This window comes from Rattus rattus, chromosome 10, assembly GCF_011064425.1.
Source record: "Rattus rattus isolate New Zealand chromosome 10, Rrattus_CSIRO_v1, whole genome shotgun sequence".
NCBI classification, from domain to species: domain Eukaryota; kingdom Metazoa; phylum Chordata; class Mammalia; order Rodentia; family Muridae; genus Rattus; species Rattus rattus.
Window position 1 is genome coordinate 71,311,205 of NC_046163.1, and position 17,624 is coordinate 71,328,828.

The 17,624-nt window shown below is 52.1% G+C and overlaps 1 protein-coding gene across 1 annotated transcript in view; it reads left to right on the forward strand.

Annotated features, from left to right (window-relative positions):
* Positions 1–16,484, forward strand: part of Lamb3 (laminin subunit beta 3) — a 39,967-nt gene extending 23,483 nt beyond the window's left edge. Inside the window, exons 7-21 of the mRNA XM_032915276.1 lie at positions 976–1,096; positions 1,711–1,899; positions 3,145–3,300; positions 3,869–4,065; positions 4,417–4,528; positions 5,235–5,613; positions 7,370–7,530; positions 7,606–7,823; positions 8,038–8,235; positions 8,533–8,677; positions 11,434–11,641; positions 12,017–12,158; positions 12,492–12,668; positions 13,342–13,495; positions 15,964–16,484. Of these exons, the coding sequence (XP_032771167.1) occupies positions 976–1,096; positions 1,711–1,899; positions 3,145–3,300; positions 3,869–4,065; positions 4,417–4,528; positions 5,235–5,613; positions 7,370–7,530; positions 7,606–7,823; positions 8,038–8,235; positions 8,533–8,677; positions 11,434–11,641; positions 12,017–12,158; positions 12,492–12,668; positions 13,342–13,495; positions 15,964–16,100 (2,694 nt within the window). The 3' untranslated portion in view covers positions 16,101–16,484. The remainder of the gene's footprint in view (positions 1–975; positions 1,097–1,710; positions 1,900–3,144; positions 3,301–3,868; positions 4,066–4,416; positions 4,529–5,234; positions 5,614–7,369; positions 7,531–7,605; positions 7,824–8,037; positions 8,236–8,532; positions 8,678–11,433; positions 11,642–12,016; positions 12,159–12,491; positions 12,669–13,341; positions 13,496–15,963) is intronic.
* The last annotated feature ends 1,140 nt before the right edge of the window (positions 16,485–17,624 follow it).

Consider the following 17,624-nt stretch of genomic DNA (forward strand, 5'->3'; position numbering starts at 1 on the left):
GAAACCCTTGCTCATATGCAGGACACCACGCATGCATGCACACTCGGTGACTTCTTACAGGCACACACTATGAGTGTTCACCTGTAGATCCTGGCCATTGCAGTGTCACAGGAACTGGGTGAAGGCTGGAGCATCTAGGTGTGAAGCATTTAGGTGTGAAGCATTTAGGTGTGAAGTATTTAGGTGTGAAGCATTTGGGTGTGAAACATTTGGGTGTGAAGCATTTAGGTGTGAAGCATTTAGGTGTGAAGCATTTAGGTGTGAAGCATTTGGGTGTGAAGCATTTGGGTGTGAAGCATTTGGGTGTGAAGCATTTAGGTGTGAAGCATTTAGGTGTGAAGCATTTAGGTGTAAGTATTTAGGTGTGAAGCATTTGGGGGGGAAGCATTTAGGGGTGAAGCCTTTAGGTGGGAAGCATTTGGGTGTGAAGCATTTGGGTGTGAAACAGTTGGGTGTGAAGCATTTAGGTGTGAAGCATTTAGGTGTAAGTATTTAGGTGTGAAGCATTTAGGTGTAAGTATTTAGGTGTGAAGCATTTGGGTGTGAAGCATTTAGGTGTGAAGCATTTAGGTGTGAAGCATTTGGGTGTGAAGCATTTGGGTGTGAAGCATTTGGGTGTGAAGCATTTGGGTGTGAAGCATTTAGGTGTGAAGCATTTAGGTGTGAAGCATTTGGGTGTGAAGCATTTGGGTGTGAGTATTTAGGTGTGAAGCATTTAGGTGTAAGTATTTGGGTGTGAAGCATTTGGGTGTGAAGCATTTAGGTGTGAAGCATTTAGGTGTGAAGCATTTGGGTGTGAAGCATTTGGGTGTGAAGCATTTGGGTGTGAAGCATTTGGGTGTGGTATCCTGGAAGGGCTTGTGTCTAGGCAAGGTCTTGCAGAGCAAACATGCTGGTCTGCAGGGGGAATGGGCAGGTCCAGCCCCTCAGACTTTCCCGTGTGTTGTTTCTGGTAATCACTGGCTCCTCTCCCAGGTCAACGATGTCTGTGTCTGCCAGCACAACACGGCTGGTCCCAACTGTGACCGCTGTGCCCCCTTCTACAACAACCGGCCATGGAGACCTGCAGAGGGACAGGACACCCACGAGTGCCAAAGTAGGAACCTGGGATCAGTCCCTGACTGTAGCAAAGGGGATGGGAGTTGATTCCTCTGTTTCTTACCTGTAACACTGGGAATCTGCTTTTGTTGCTTATGTGGAAACTGAATTTCAGCCAGGTCTTTCGGATCTCTAGTTTAGAGTGGAGCTAGAACCCCCTCCACCACTGCCTCCACCTCTATTCTGTTAGCCCTGGAAGAGCCAGGCTTTGGTCCCTGCTGTAGCTCCCAGAACCTCTGGCCCCCAAGCTCCCTGTTCTATGTCAGACACATCTGGCTCCCAGGGATCACATCTCTATATCCAATGGTCCTTGGATACTGAGTCTTTGTCTGTGCTGATCACAAAGTGGCAGAGACCCATCTGAGTTATGCCAAGGGGTACAGTGCAGAGGGGGCCCTCTTTTCTTCTGGAGTGCATCCAAAATGGAGTTTGGAGGCCCGAGTGCTTGCCCACTCAGCCCTCTCTTTGGTCACCCTTCCCTAGCCTCCTTTGAAATAGGGCTTCACTTGCTTGCTCTTCATCTTGAAGAGTCAATAGAGGTGCAGGTGCTATTGTGTCTGCCATGGTGGTCTGTGTTGCTTCATGGAGTCAACCTTAGATCTCCCTGTCTAGGGTGTGATTGCAATGGGCACTCAGAGACCTGCCACTTCGACCCAGCTGTGTTTGCTGCTAGCCAGGGGACAAGTGGAGGCGTGTGTGACAACTGCCAGGACCACACAGAGGGCAAGAACTGTGAGCGATGTCAGCTACACTATTTCCGGAATAGACGACCAGGCGCTCCCATTCATGAGACCTGTATTCGTGAGTAATGGCTTCAGGGACATATGACTGTCCATCCATTCTCCCTAGTTTGTCCCTGGGGACAGGAAGGCCATCAAGAAAGAAGGAAGCTTTGGTGTCAAGGAAGGACGTGTGGGTTGTTTTAACTTAGCTGTGCTCTACTGAGTAAGTCACTTACCCTCTCTGGTCTCTGGACCATCAAGCAATGAGCTTGCTGATCAGTATACAGCCTTTCTGTGGGGTGCAGAGAGAAGAAAGCTGAAGCACAACTCCTGCCTTTGGGGTGCACACACATTGTGAAACCGAGGGGTGCAAGGACACCCCTTTCGTTTTCTGTTTCCCCAGTGTTGAGACCTCCACCATGAGATTATATCTTAATCCTCCAGCCCCAGCACAATGACTGGTAAATTGCTGTGGTTGAGTATTTGTTGACTGACTGAATAATGGACTGGCTTAACATGCCCACCAGGCCACTGGATTCACATGGGACAGTGGTTTTCAATCTTCCTAATGCTGCAACTGTTCACTATAGTTCCTCATGTTATAGTGACCTTTGACCACAGAATCAATTTTGTTTGTACCTCATAACAGTAGTTTTGATACTGTTACGAATTGTACTGTAAATATCTGTTATGCAAAAGACATCTGATACGTGACCCCAGTGAGAGGGTCAGTCAACCCAAAGGGAGTGTTGTGATGCACAGGCTGAGAACTGCTGACCTAGAAGAAGACAAACAGGTTAGAAAAAAGTGTTTCAGGTCAGTTTGATCAGGACAAACCTTGGGGACAAAGGAGCCTTGAGTTTTGAGAGACACAAAGGAGTCCGGGAGCAGGCAGGAGAAGCTCAGTAGCTGACCAGTATTTTGCGTCTGGAACTAGTGAGACAGACTTGAGTCTGCTTCCCTTACCCCCAGGATGATCTCCAGGATGCTAACATCTGCAAGCACTGTCTTCCTCACCTGTATAGCACCCTCCTGGGAGGATGCGGTGCCGATTGGGCAGTGCAGCCTGTGAGAGTAGTCATGGAAATCACTCAAGAAGTGACGACCATAGAAGCAAGAACAAGCATGGTCCTTAACAGGAATCAAGCACTGTCCTACCTGTTCTGCATTTACCATTTACTGCTCAGAAGAAATGTCTTTTCTCATGTGGCAGATGGGGAAACAGGCACCAGGGTCCCATGCTTAGCTGGGGTCAGGAGGCTGGGGGACTTGGAGTGGGAGATCCTAGCACATGCTCTGATTTTCCTTTGTTCCTGCCACTCAGCCTGCGAGTGTGATCCAGACGGGGCAGTCCCAGGAGCTCCCTGTGACCGACTGACAGGCCAGTGCGTGTGCAAAGACCACGTGCAAGGGGAGCGCTGTGATCTTTGCAAGCCTGGTTTCACAGGGCTCACCTTCGCCAACCCACAGGGCTGCCATCGTGAGTAGAAGTCCCGGGAAGGTGTGCGGTGAGGTGACATCAGCTGTGGGGTGGGGAGCTATCAGAATAAGCCTTGTCCTTGGAGTGTTCTCAGAGGAAAACCCCTCTCTGTGCATGTGTGCTTTGCCACAGTCCTCCAGCAAGTGGCAGCACAGGCCTGGGTTGGAAGGTGGGTTTGAGTCAGCCAGTGCCAGGGTGGGCGGGCTGGCTGCCAAACTGCCAGGTGGCTGGGAAGGCGCAGTGGCCTTATGAGTAAGCCATGTTACGCACAAGGACAAGCCCTGTGACTTCAGGCTGGTCTCATCACAGAGCTCAACTTCAGGTTGATGTACCAGCTCTGTACAGCATTAGCCCTGAATTCCATTTGCAGAGTAAGAGTCTGGAACACAGTGTCCAGAAGCAGGGCCAGACAGAGCTTGGTAGGTAGGAAGGGTCCTTGAGGCTCTCTCCAGTAAATCAGAGGGCAGGTTGCTTTGCCAGGGCTGGGCCCTCTCTGGTGCATGTTTTCTGGGGCCAGCCTCTCTCTGGGTGTCTACCTGTGCTCACTAGCCCTTCCTCTCTCCCACAGCCTGTGACTGCAGCATCTTAGGTGCCCGGCAAGATATGCCTTGTGAGGAGGAAACTGGACGCTGCTTGTGTCTTCCCAATGTAGTGGGCCCCAAATGTGACCAGTGCGCCCCTTCCTACTGGAAGCTGGCCAGCGGCCGGGGCTGTGAGCCCTGTGCCTGTGACCCACGCAACTCCCTCAGCTCCCAGTGCAACCAGGTATGAGTGACATGCCCAAGGGCTCCTCAGTCACAGAGAGGGCCCGCCTCCAGTGTCTCTCAGCTTCCCCGTATACTGTTCTCTGGTCTTCCTACAGCCAGGCAAAGGTACATCTGTCCCCTTTCTCCTTGGGGGAGGCCACCAGCTCTCCCTCCCCCTATAGTTCTCAGCCTTGGGCCAGGCCTATTCTCCCTACCTTCTGCAACTTGTTGGTAGAACTTGACTTTGGGCTTGTCTTTGAGTAGGAGCCCTAGTTTTGGGGAGCACCAGGTCTGTAGAGCAGGGGTCTGGGGCATAGCACCCAGAAGAAGCAAGGTCACACAGAGACCAGAAGGCATTCTCTTTATCCAGTTTACAGGGCAGTGTCCTTGTCGGGAAGGGTTTGGTGGCCTCACATGTAATTCTGCAGCCATTCGTCAGTGTCCCGACCGGACCCATGGAGACGTGGCCACAGGGTGCCGAGGTAAGTACTTACTACATGATCATGCAGCAGGCATGTAGAGGGGAGGGTTAACCGGTGTTTGGTGAAGGGCCTTGATATGGTTGGAAGTCTGATAGCTTGGGCAGCCCTGTTAGCATCTGCACTTGAAGACTGCCTGGCCTCCCTGTGCCCGGATCAGGTTAACTAAGCTAGATCCTCACAATCTAAGATGAGAGGTAGGGCAGCTTTGCTCCCACTGCCTGAGGGTAGTGGCCAGCAGCAGTGGAGAAAATGGGGACTGCAGTGCTTCCCTGGAGGGCTTATATATCAGCCGTGGCATAGGACTGGATTCTAATGGTCAGCCTTGGTCTCAGCTCTGCCTTGCAGGGTCTAAGCAGCTCTCTCCCCTCTCATAATTCTGCTCTTAAAGGAGAGGTGCTGTGCACTGGGCTCCTTGTGTGCCATGGTTGCCTCCTAAACAGAAGCGGGAAGTCAGAGCATGATGTGCAATGGGTGTGCGGATCAGATAGGTTCACGTGTGTAGATGTGTAACTCGGAGCGTGGCAGGCATGTGGTGGGTGCAAAGGACAAACTTTGCTCTATGATGTCAATGGATGGATAGTCTACGTCACCCAAGCAGGCCCAGTTTCTTGATCCTCACCACACCCCTTCCTCTTCCTGTCCTCTGACTGTCCTCTGTCTCTGACAGACTGACTGTCCTCTGACTGTCATTTCTCCCGGCTTCTAGCCTGTGACTGTGACTTCAGAGGAACCGAGGGTCCTGGCTGTGACAAAACCTCAGGCCGTTGTCTCTGCCGCCCCGGCTTGACGGGGCCCCGCTGCGACCAGTGCCAACGAGGCTATTGCGACCGCTACCCAGTGTGTGTGGCCTGCCACTCTTGCTTCCAGGCCTATGACACAGACCTCCAGGAGCAGGCTCGGCGCCTTGGCAGTCTCCGTAATACCACTGAAGGCCTGGGCACAGGGACAGGTCTGGAGGACCGTGGCCTGGCTTCTCGGTTGCTAGATGCCAAGAGCAAGATCGAGCAGGTCAGACAGATTCTGGGTGGCACCTCTGTCACAGAGCGGGATGTGGCTCAGGTGACCAATGCCATCCTGTCTATCAGGTAGGTCCTTTTTCTGCTAAGCTGTTGGAGGGATTATGCCAGTGGATTTGGGTGAGGGCTGTACTGGTTTATTCCAGTTCACTGGGGGCATTTCTACATACATCCTCTCTTAGCTACCAAGGCATGTCTGTGAAGGTGGAGTGGTGGTGTTTCTTCCATTCTGCAAACGTGGAGACAGGCACAGGTGGGACGAGCTGTGCAGACAACAGACCAGAGCCCGAGCCTAGTATCTTCCCGAGCCTGCACTGCCAGTGGGATAGTCAGCCCTGGATTAGCACCTTGGCAGAGGGCATCCAAAAGACAGGGCACTAAAAATATCTCTGAATTTGTCTTTAAAATGGAAGCAGTCCTACCCACACTCCTCCAACCAGCAGAGGCGCCTTCCTTAGGAGCTCAGGTTCTGGAAGCTTCTATAATTAGCTTGTGTTCCCTGAGCCTTGGTGGATGGTGCCAAGCCCAGAAGGAATATGAAAGAGGCTGTGCTTCTCATGAGGTATTCTGTCACCTTGGGCAGTGTTGGGGTTGAGGAGGCTCCCGGATGAGCTACAGCTTGTTGGAACCTGTTCATTCATTCATTCATTCATTCATTTATTCATTTTACATGTGTGTACTGTGTGTGTGTCTGTGCATGAGTGTGCAGGTACACATGTATACAGAGGCCACAGTAGGTTAGTAGGTGACTCTTGTTACTGCATGATGTAACTGCCATGGGGCAAGGTCTTCCATTGACTCAGAAGCTCACCACTTTGGTCAATGCCTAGCTTTTTATTTGTGCACTGGGGATTTGAACTGGGGTCTCTACAGTTGCAGAGCAAGCATTCTTATCCACTGAGCCATCACTCCAGACCTTGTAAATGACTTTTGAGTACCTAATAGGATACAGACGTTGTGCAAGGCACTTGGGACATTAAGATAGCAAGACGTGGCTTTTATATGCCAAGGGCTAAGGTGTCTGACCTTTAGACAGTGATGTGATACATGGGGTATGTTAGAGAACTAAGACTTTCACAGAGGAGGCCATGGTGGCCTTCACAGGGGAAGTGCTATGTGACCTAAGTCTCAGAATTAGGCAACTAGTCCACAGTTGGACAGCACAGGAATGCGCTGTGTTTTGGTAGTGCACGCTATGCCTGAACAAGGCTGTATGGTAGAGATGTGTAAGAGCGGACAGCCTGGTGATGTAGGAGAGGTCCTGAGGCATGAGGACAGAGAGATGCCAGAGATACTGAAGCTCTGGACCCAGGGCCTGGAGTGATACTCCCAGCTTGTGCCAGAGAGAAATGGCTGTTGAGCATGCAGTGGTTGAAGCTGGATAGGGGAGGGTCAGGCTGCAGAGGAGAGACTGGAAACACCCCAAGCATAAGGTGAGAGTTGAAGTCAGCCTGGGGAGACAGAGGAGCCAGCAGGGTGGCCCTCTTCATGGAAGCCAGGAACAGCCAGGAGATGGAGGAGGAGGTAAAGTCTGTATTGCACTGACAGAAGTCAAGGAGAGAGAGAGAGAGAGAAGAGAGAGAGAGAGAGAGAGAGAGAGAGAGAGAGAGAGAGAGAGAGCAAGCATTCACAGAGCCACCTGCGGAGAGATGGGGTAGGCCTTGCCCTGGCTTCAGCTTGTCTGAGCCTCTGCCTGGCAGAGTTCTCAGTAGCATGTGGATTGTGCCCTCTCATACCCTCATGGAAGGTCCTTCCCCATGCAGCCTGCTTCTCTGACTCGGTTACAGCTTCTCCCTATATTCCACCAAATACCCTTCTGTCTTAGGAGGACTCTTCAGGGCCTGCCCCTGGACCTACCCTTAGAGGAGGAGATGGAATCCTTCTCTGGAGACCTGGGGAATCTAGACAGAAGCTTCAATCGCCTCCTCCTTATGTACCGGAGCAAGAAGGAGCAGTTTGAGAAGCTAAGCAGTGTGGACCCTTCAGGTGAGGACAGAGGCACAGGCTACTCACCCTAGGGAGAAAGACCCATACCCAAGGCCTCCAACCCTTCTTCCTCAGGAGCCTTCCGCATGCTGACTATGGCTTATGAGCAGTCCTCCCGGGCTGCACAGCAAGTATCCGACAGTTCCAGCCTGCTGAGCCAGCTGAGGGACAGTCGTAGAGAGGTAGAAGGCCTGGAGAGACAGACTGGAGAGGGAGGAGCTGGAGGAGCTCAGCTCATGGCCCTGCGCCTAGAGATGGCTTCGCTCCCTGACTTGACACCCACCATCAACAAGGTGACTGAGAATGAGAGCCCAGTGTCCTGAAACACTCACACCTGTAATCTGTTCCGCTCAGAACTTACCCCACTCTTTCTTGACCCCATGTCCTTGCTGTGTGTTCCAGGATTGCCAGGGGAACATGGTTATGGTTGCCATGGAGATGTATGGCTGTTTAGTGTGGGATGGGAGTGGTTGTGGAGGGGCCTCTGACACCCTCATCTCTCCACAGCTCTGTGGTGGCTCTAGGCAGACAGCCTGCACCCCAGGAGACTGCCCTGGATTGCTGTGTCCCCAGGACAATGGTACAGCCTGTGGCTCTCACTGCAGGGGAGCCCTGCCCAGAGCCAGAGGGGCCTTACACATGGCAGGGCAGGTAGCTGAGCAGCTACGAAGCTTCAATACCCAGCTCCAGCAGACCAGGCAAATGGTAGGTGCTTCAGGACATGGGGGCAAGAGTCACAGGGCACAAAGTCCCCTGAGCAATCCAGAGTGTACGTTTTACAGCTAGGGGAGTATAGCCCAGAGATCTCAGCTGATTTGTCTAATGTACCCACAGCAAGGGTAAAAGCAGAATTCGGAGCTTTCTCCTACATAAATATGATCTGCAGATGGGGTTTGGCTGCAAGTCCCAAGGCCACGGAGGACTCCCCACAGATTCCTTGGGAGCTGCCCAGAGGCTCCTTGGAGGCACTGTCCCTTTCTGACCCATGATGTGTTTTGACAGATCAGGGCAGCTGAGGAGGCAGCATCAAAGGTCCAATCAGATGCCCAGCGCCTTGAGACCCAGGTGAGTACCAGCCGCTTACAGATGGAGGAAGATGTCCGGCGCACACGGCTTCTCATCCAGCAGGTCCGGGGCTTCCTCACAGGTGAGCTGCCCCTCACTCCCTGTGAGCGTTCCGGCTCCCATCTGCTCTTCACGCCCACCATGAACCCACTAGTTCATTAGTCTCCCGCTTCCTTCTTCCCACCATGCAGCTGCACTCTGGCTTGACCTTGTCTCGTGTCTGGTTGGTTTGTTTGTCTTGCTTTGTTTTGTTTGGCTATTGCTTTTGCTGCCCTCCTACCCTTCTTCCAGCTTCCCCCTCTTTGTTCTTGGATGAACCTGGGCTCCTTTCTTGACCTCTGTCCATCTCATCTCTGTGTCTGTTTCTCTTTCCTTTGTTCACCGGACATCTTTCAACCTGTCAGGCCTGTGCCCACGGCAGGGTCTTTCACTGATTCTTGCTGGCCTGGGATAAACAGCTCCAAGACTATAGCTTTAAATGCTACCTCCCCAGAGAGGCCTGTGCAGTCTCCCTGTCTGTTCCCCTCCTCCCATCTTCCGCTCCTCTTTCTACTCAGAAGTGGTTGTACAGTTCATTGTGAGTGTGCCTCTAGGAAAGCCGTTTGTCTTGTTCGTGATGGTATCTCTGGCATATATATAAGCCTGATGGAATGAATGAATGAATGAATGAATGAATGAATGAAGAAAGAAATGAACTCTCTTCAGAGGCCTAGGGCATGAGATAGGACTCGGGGAGGTTGCTTCTCTAGACTCTATCTTTCCCTTGAGAATGGGGTTGGGTAGTATTCCACAGGTTTATCCTGAGGACCGAGGAACTGCTGTAAAATGTGCTTTGACAAATTATAGGTTCCGCTGGCATGTGAACTGATATTATTAGCTCTGGGGTCCCTGCCAGGTCTTTACTTGTCTAGAAGCCTGGTTGGTATGAGCTGAGAGTTGGGCACAGCAGCCACAGCTCATGCTACTACTGCAGTAGCAAATAGGCCAAACCTGTCTCCCGAGTGCAGACAGCAGGCCATGTGTGGGGCCATAAGGGGTGCAGATAGTACCAAGTCCAGGGGCTCCTCCACAGAGGCTCTTTGACTTAAGCAGGGGGAGCCACTGGGGAGCATGATTTGGGAGTTCAGGGCAGAGGTGCCTGGCACATAAGGACAAAGGACAGTAAAGGTTTGGGGCTTGAGGCTGAATAGCCATCTTATGCTAACTTGAGCAGGCCGGGGCTCAGGCTGGGAGGGGCTGACTCTGTGTAGCTTGGGCTCAGCTCCTGGGAGCAGGCAGGAGCTCTCAGGCCTCAGCTAAGCTGCACTTCAGGTCAGGGTCAATGATAAGTATGGAGCAGAGGGGATGGTGGGCCTGAGAGAGGCTTGGATGTGGGTGGACCCCACAGGGTTCTCATAGCCAGCACTTGGTGGATTCTAGTCTGCAGACCCATGGCAGGAGGTGCCAGTGCCAGCTGCTACTGCCCAGGGGAGAGAATGGCAGACCTATGGAGGAAGGAGTGTTGCCTTTGGTAGCCCTTCAGGTAGAATTGAGGAAGTTCACAGTTGGGGCTTGTGGAGCAGTTATTAATGTAGGTGGTATTGGAAGGCCTGGTATCACAATTCTCAACAGCAGCCACTCAGGCTAAGCTAGCCAGGGAGCTGAAGGTGAGACAGGACTACTGCTTAGTTAAACAGCCATGGCTGCACCTTGGGCTCCTGTGGTGTGTTGTTACATAGTGTAGAACATCCAGTCTCCTTTCTCCCCAAAAGGACCTTCCACCTGGTGTGGAGAGGGGCAGTGGATGGAATCCATGTCACTTGCTGCCTGTGGAGAGAGCCTGGTCCCAGAACCCCAGAGGGGTTCAGGACAGGCTAAACTATCTGGACAAGCGGACACTTCCCCTCCAGAATGTTATTTAGAAGCAGCTGAGAGATGAGAAGGTGTCACCTCTGTACTTCTCTCTTCAATCTCTCTCTGAGACATTTTGTAGAAACACTGGCTAACTGAGGGGGACATAGCACAGCCCAGGATGGGGAGGGGGACCTGTCACTCAAGGCATTTCACAGGTCAGGAAACTGAGCCTAGGCCACCTAATTGGCCAAGAGCAAGTTCTCTTCAGTCTTTCATTTTCCCCCCTATACAAAGGGCCTCCAAGTGCCTGGCCCGAGCTGATATCTGGGGACACTAAAGGGGCAAAATCCAGTCTCTGTTCTCAGGGGGCTCATACTACAGAAAGAGAAGAGAGACAATCTAGAAGACTATGTTTATTGGGGGGATAGGGGACATGCTGTGCGCTGGGGAGGAAGAAGAGGTGAGGACCTGGGAATGCTGCTTCTAGAGTCCTTTGCTAGGCCTGGCCTGAGACAGTGATATTTTTGGGAAAAAAAAATAGTAGTCTTTCTCTGCCTTTGCAAAAATGAGCACTTGGGCCTGAAGACGGGTGCAGGGAAGGGGGTCTCATTGCCAAGGAAGCCGTTCCAATTCCTGGCCGCTCCCTCCAATTTGGGGCTGATTATGTGTGTGCTGCTGTGGTTATTCAGCACCAGCTGCCTGGCACCACCTCCTCTCTCAAGCCCACAGCTTCCTGTGGCACAGACACTTAGCTGCCACAGCTGTGCCCACATCCCTCCTCCTCTCGGTAGAGCACAGGACAAGAATCCTATAGCGTCCTGGAAATACCCCAACCCCAAGCCCCTACTGGTACCTGGGTTTGGCCAGGAGGAGCAAGGCTCTTGGGGAAACAACACAGGCTATAGCAGACTTCCTCCAGTAGTGCTACCCAGCCGGGAGGGGCTGCTGACCCTAGAAGAGCCTAGTGCAGCCTCCAGTCTGATACCTTGCTTGGCTGTCTTCCAGATCCTCACACAGATGCAGCCACCATCCAACAGGTCAGCGAGGCAGTGCTGGCTCTCTGGCTACCCACAGACTCAGCTACAGTGCTGCGCAAGATGAAAGAGATCCAGGACATTGCTGCCAGGCTCCCTAACGTGGACTTAGTGCTATCCCAGACCAAGCAAGACATTGCACGGGCCCGCAGGCTCCAGGCTGAGGCCGAGAAGGCCAGGTATGGCCACTGGCCCCAGTGCCTTCCTCATGGATCTGGGCTTATGTTTATTCTCCAACTGGTTGGCTGGAGAGAGGTACAGGGTCTATAACACGGGAAGGACTTACCATGGCTAGGGAAGCAAGGGTGTCTGCAGGTTCCAGGCTGCATTTCATACACATGACCCAGTACTTCATGCAGGGAGCTTGTTCCCAGAGAGCACCCTGAGGCATCACTCTTACACGGCTGCCCCTGGGTCCTGTGGGGAGAGAGCTAATGTTTCCCTTGTCTTTACCTGCCTAAGAGCAGTGTCCTCCAGAACGGTTGAGAATCGAGCCCATATCTGTTCATTTATTGCTCACTGGTTCTCTCTCCCCTTCCTTTTCCTTTACTCAGAAGCCGAGCCCACGTTGTGGAAGGGCAGGTGGATGATGTGGTCGGGAACCTCAGGCAGGGCACCGTGGCTCTGCAGGAGGCTCAGGACACTATGCAGGGCACTGGCCGCTCTCTTCGGCTCATCCAGGAAAGGGTTACTGAGGTGAGGCATTAGGGGCCCCCCATGTTTTCGAATGAATAGATTTTGGTACAAGGCAGATGGCTGGAGTATGATGCTACCCTGGAGGTCTTGGCTTGGCTTTGAGCTTCAGATTTGTCTCACGTGTTCAGGAGGCAAAAGCAGGGATTGGATCTGAGCAGCATTGGGGATGAAGTGAGTGGAGCTGGAGGAGGAGAAAGCCTGGGTACCAATGGACAGGTAGCTTGAAGTCAAGGGAAGACTTTCCTTCGTGAAGCAAGAGAGTCAAGGGAAATGAGGCCCCTGGACGTTTGTGAGATGCAACACAAACCCTGATTCCTTTGTCTTTCAATGCAGGTTCAGCAGGTCCTGGTACCAGCTGAAAGGCTGGTGAAAGGCATGAAGGAACAGATGAGTGGATTCTGGGCACGGGTGAAGGAGCTCCGCCATCAGGCCCAGGAGGAGCAGGCACAGGCAATGAAGGCCCAGCAGCTTGCAGAGGGTGCCAGCAATCAGGCCATGAATGCTCAGGAGGTATACAGATGGCAAAGTCATCCCAGTCTCATGGTGCCAGAGTAGGGCTTCTGAGGAGTAAGGGTTACTACACTTTATACGATTATACAGGAAAGAATCAGAATGGTTCAGGGTGGACCGGAATATACCCTGTGTCTGATCTACCCACCCCTGCTCCTCTGGGTAGCTGGTGCAAGGTACAAGGAGCACCCTAGGTACTCTCTGTTTATGAATGAGATCCACGTTCATCTACAAAGTAGTTCTCTTGATACCCATTCTGGGGCTCATCCCCCAAGTCTCCAGCCTGGTCAGACGTTCATGTCTTAGACAGACACCCGGGGCTCCATCCTAGTCAGAATCAGGACAAAGAAGATCAAAGAGACCTTTCAGTATCTCAGGTGTACCACTCACTTTACCCAGGAGCACGGGCACATGCGATTCTGGTCTAGTGACATCGTTGGCAACATACCTTGATAAAACCCTGCCATTTTGTACTTGGCAAGTGAGGAAACACAACAGGAGGAAAGACATTTTAAGACATCCCCTGTGGGTCAGGGATAGGGCATTATAGGCAAACCCAAGCCCCAGGGATACTAGGAGGCTGTGTGCTTTTTGGGTGGTGCCAGTTAGCCTCTGGCATTTCAGACTTTAGATGATGCTCTTGGTGGTATTGAGGATGGCCTCTCTTTTCCAGGGCTTTGAGAGACTTAAGCAAAGGTATACAGAGTTGAAGGACCGGCTGGGTCAGAGTTCTATGCTGGGTGAGCAAGGCAATCGGATCTTGAGCATCAAGGCGGAGGCAGAGGAGCTCTTTGGGGAGACCATGGAAATGATGGATAAAATGAAAGGTGAGCATGATCCAGGAGCATGGACCGTTGGGCATTCTTAATTTAAAGATTTTTAACTATACTTTTTGTGTGCACGGCATGTGCGTATGTACATGTGTGAGTACACATGTGCCGTGGCATGCATGTGGAGGTCAAAGGACAGCTCGCAGGAGTTGGCTATCTCCTTCTACCTTGTAGGTTCTGGGGATCAAATTCTGGTTATCAGGCTTGGTGGCAGGTACCTTTACCCATAAGCCACCTCACTAGCCCATCCCATCTGAGACTCCTAAATCTCGCTCATGTTGGAGCCAAGCTGACAGTGACAGAGGAATGAGAGCAGCCAAGACTTACTGGGCAGCCAGTACATGTGCTGCAGGAACACAGACATGTGCAGGTGACATGGCCTGGCCCAGAGAGGCTCACTGTCCAGCTGGGGCCTTTTCTCCTGCCACCCTCAAAACGCATGCTTTTATATGCAGACTCGTGTCTGTGATAAGGACACAGAGCTCTGGGGGCTCAGAGGACAGTCAATGCCAGGGAGAAATGTTCAGAGAGGTAAGATCTGAGGAAGGAGGTGCCGGCCTGGGAGAGGCTAGAGGACCTCAGGACGATGGATGATGGTGGTGAGAAGAGGGGTTTTGAGGATGAGACCAGACTCTAGCCAGAAGGAAAGGAAGGTAGGTGAGGAATCCTAAGAGGGCAGTCTCATGGCTCCTTGCTGCCCCGACAATGAGGGTAGACATGGATGCGGTCCCATCCCAGGCCGCCTGAGGACTTGGCATGGAGATATAATGAGAGAGGCCTTGAAAAGAGGGAGTTCCCAGGAACCTGTCGATCTGTGGGGCTACTGAACTGGTGTCTCCAGCTGCACCCATTATTCCTCTGAACTTCTATAAAAATGGCTGGCAGAAGTCTCGTTTATAGTGAGGTGGACACGATAGAAGAGATTAGGTTGGTGGGTTTACGGTGGATTGGTGAGAGGCTGTGGCCACATGCCCCAGAGGAGAGAGTGGGGGCTGATTGAGCACTTGTCCTGGTCTTGCCCGGTGGTACTCTATCTGCAGATAATATACCATGAAACAGAATCACCTGATAGGGAACTGCAAAAGTCTAAAGTGATGGGTTGGAACCAACTGGGTGAAATTACGTAAGAGGAAAAGTTACCTTTGCCCCTCTTTGGGCCTCTGTTGTTAAACCATGGCTTGGGCAGAGCTGGCTCATGTCACCAGAAGCTCTCTGTAATTGGTAAGGTGACGGTAAGCTTAAGCTGTCACTCGCCTGAGAGACACTCAAGGGTTCCGAGTCACTGAGAGTTGCTCTAAGCCAGCAAGATCTTGCTCACTGCTAAAAGACTTAACAAACCTGACCCATTGGACAAACAGGAGGCAGCAGCTCAAGGGTGACAGTAAATGATCTCCCAGTCCCAGAGGATCCCATGCAGGCAAATCCTAATGAGCACATAAATGTCTGCCTCTGTGCTACGGACAGAGCCTTCTCTGTTGACTGGGACCAGGCCACACCAGGTGCTGAGTCATTTTGCTGTCACCCTGTCCTGAGTGTCCATCAGCCTGAGACTCCCTGTAAGGTCCACATGGGCCTCCATGGGGTGTGAGAGCACAGGTCCAAGGCTGTAGCACTCTGTTAGGGATGGTGAGGGCTACCTCATCTTCAGAGAGAATACTGACAGACCTACATTCTTAAGAGAGAAGTGGCCAGGGGGAGGGGGTGATGTTGCAGCTGAAGAATGGAGGTGTTTGTCTCTTGGATGTCAAGCCACATAAGTGTGCAGTACTGTCCTACAGGAGCACAACACACAGATTCCTACTGTCCAGGGGATAGGCCTGGGGCAGCTGGGTGGGCGGAAGCAAGAAGTGTTCAGATTTGGGCTTTAAGAGATGACTTCCGACATAGATAAAGTTGCCCAATGCTGCCCCATGAGGCAGTCCATACTCCTTCCCTCCTCTTGGCAAAGTCCAAGCCATCACGGTATGGTAGAGGGGACTCCTCTATTGGAGAACTGTAGACAGAGTGTCTTATCTGAGGATGGTGAATGCACTGGGGGTGGAAGTTACTATTTCCTGGCATGATATTTCAGGGAGAGGAAGTGGTGAGCAATCCAAGTTGCCTGGCTAGCTTTTCCCAGCTTCCATTTGAGGATCATTGGTAGGATTCAGGGTTTTGCATGCCCAACTTGGGTTGCTAATCTTGGTGCCAGTAGACTTCCTTATCACTCTGGGATAGCCAGACAGCCTGGAGCAGAGGAGAGAGTTGGGCAAAAGGAAGTCTGAGACGGGGTCTGGGCCTGCCATGTTTCCCTAACAGTGGAATGGGGCCAGAGAAGTGGGTAGTAGGTGGGAACTGTCTGCCTCAGTGGTTGGTTGCACTCCTGTCCCTGTGCCTCCATGTTGGGGGAGGGAAAGGATAGACTGGGAGTCCTTGGGTGTCTCACCTTCTGATTCTTCCTCACTGGCTGTTTCCATCTGCCTCAGACATGGAGTCAGAGCTGCTTCGAGGGAGTCAGGCCATCATGCTTCGTTCAGCAGACCTGTCGGGGCTGGAGAAGCGCGTGGAACAGATCCGCAGTTACATCAACGGGCGTGTGCTGTACTATGCCACCTGCAAGTGATCTAAAGTCCCGGCCTCAGACACTTCCCCTCCCTGCCTTGGAAGGGCACACTGGGGAGGGGAGGTGTTTCCTGGACCTAGGGCACTTGGATACCGTTGATAGCATAGTCTGGTCACCCTGGACATGCTTCGAGGTACCTGACTGCCACTGAGCCTGTGCTTGCCTGACCACACTAAGGAGAGAGATGGTGCAGGGGGCAGGGCTGTCACAACTGAAAATCCTCCCAAAAAGGGAGCCGGGATGGACAGAGTGCCTCCAACACCAACTCCTGCCCTCCACTGTGGTAGAGTCTGGGACCAACTCAAAAACTGAACAAAGTGTGATGTACGACTACAAAGTCCAATAAAAATCTTTGGACAGGAGCCTGGAAGCTCAATAAGAAAATCGTCTCTGTCACCTTCTCTGCCTCCCGTTGAGGTTCCTGTGGACCCAGTCCTATGGCTTGCCCTGATTACTCAGTCTAGCTCAATTGGCCCTCGGACTCAGGCAGATTAAGCTTCTGTCTCCAGACTGGAATCCATCTGTCTCCTTCCCAGTGTCTGCTTGTATACAGTTCCCTCTGCTCTACCTAGGCAGAGGAAGGGGGCGGGGGCTCTCTATGTGCTCATCCCTGGTCTATAGTTGCCTCATGTCTGGGACTGGTACCACAGGCCCAAAGGATTTGATGTCAGCAACCTATAGATCGCTGGTGGCTTGTTTCTCTTGGTTTTAATCTCTCGCAGCCACAGCTCTGGGCAGCTCTTACACCCCTCTGCTTTTATTGCACCCCATGGCCCTTAAGGCTTGGCAGATCCTGGAACTTTAACCACCTGGACCCACAGTTTTTTTCTCCTAGGATCCTGTGACCTCAGTCTTTTCTCAGCTTTGGCTTCCTGTCTGCTTTACCTTCCCTGGTACGCCCACTCTGTGCTGCCTTTGTCCCCTGCAGGTCAGAAGGCCACTGCTCTCTTTCCCTCTGCTGTCTTTTCTCAGGTTACCACCTCAGGCCACTCTGATTTTAACAGACTGTCTCCCTGTTAACTTGAAGAGGGCTGAACAGCCGGTGTGTATGGCTGAAAGGAGCCTGGAAGAACGTTTGTATTTGTCATTGCATAGTCTTCCGTGCGTGCATGAAGGGCTGTGTCTAAGTCAGGGAGCTACTGCGATAAAGAGACACCGTGACCAAGACAACTCTTATAAAGGAAAGCATTTGCCAGGTGGTGGTGGCATACACCTTTAATCCTAGCACTCAAGAGGCAGAGGCAGGAGGATCTCTGTGGGTCTATGAGTTTGAGGCCAGCCTGGTCTACAAAGCTAGTTCCAGGACATAGTCAAGACTACACAAAGAAACCCTGTCTCAAAAAAAAAAAAAAAAAAAAAAGAAAGAAAGAAAGAGAGAGAGAAAGGGAGAAGGCGGGGGCAGCATTTAACTGGAACTGGCTTACAGTTTCAGAGGTTTAGTGCATGACTAACATAGTAGCTGAGAGTTCTACATCCCAGGTCTGAAGGCAGCAGGAAGACACTGGACCTAGCTTAGGCTTTTGA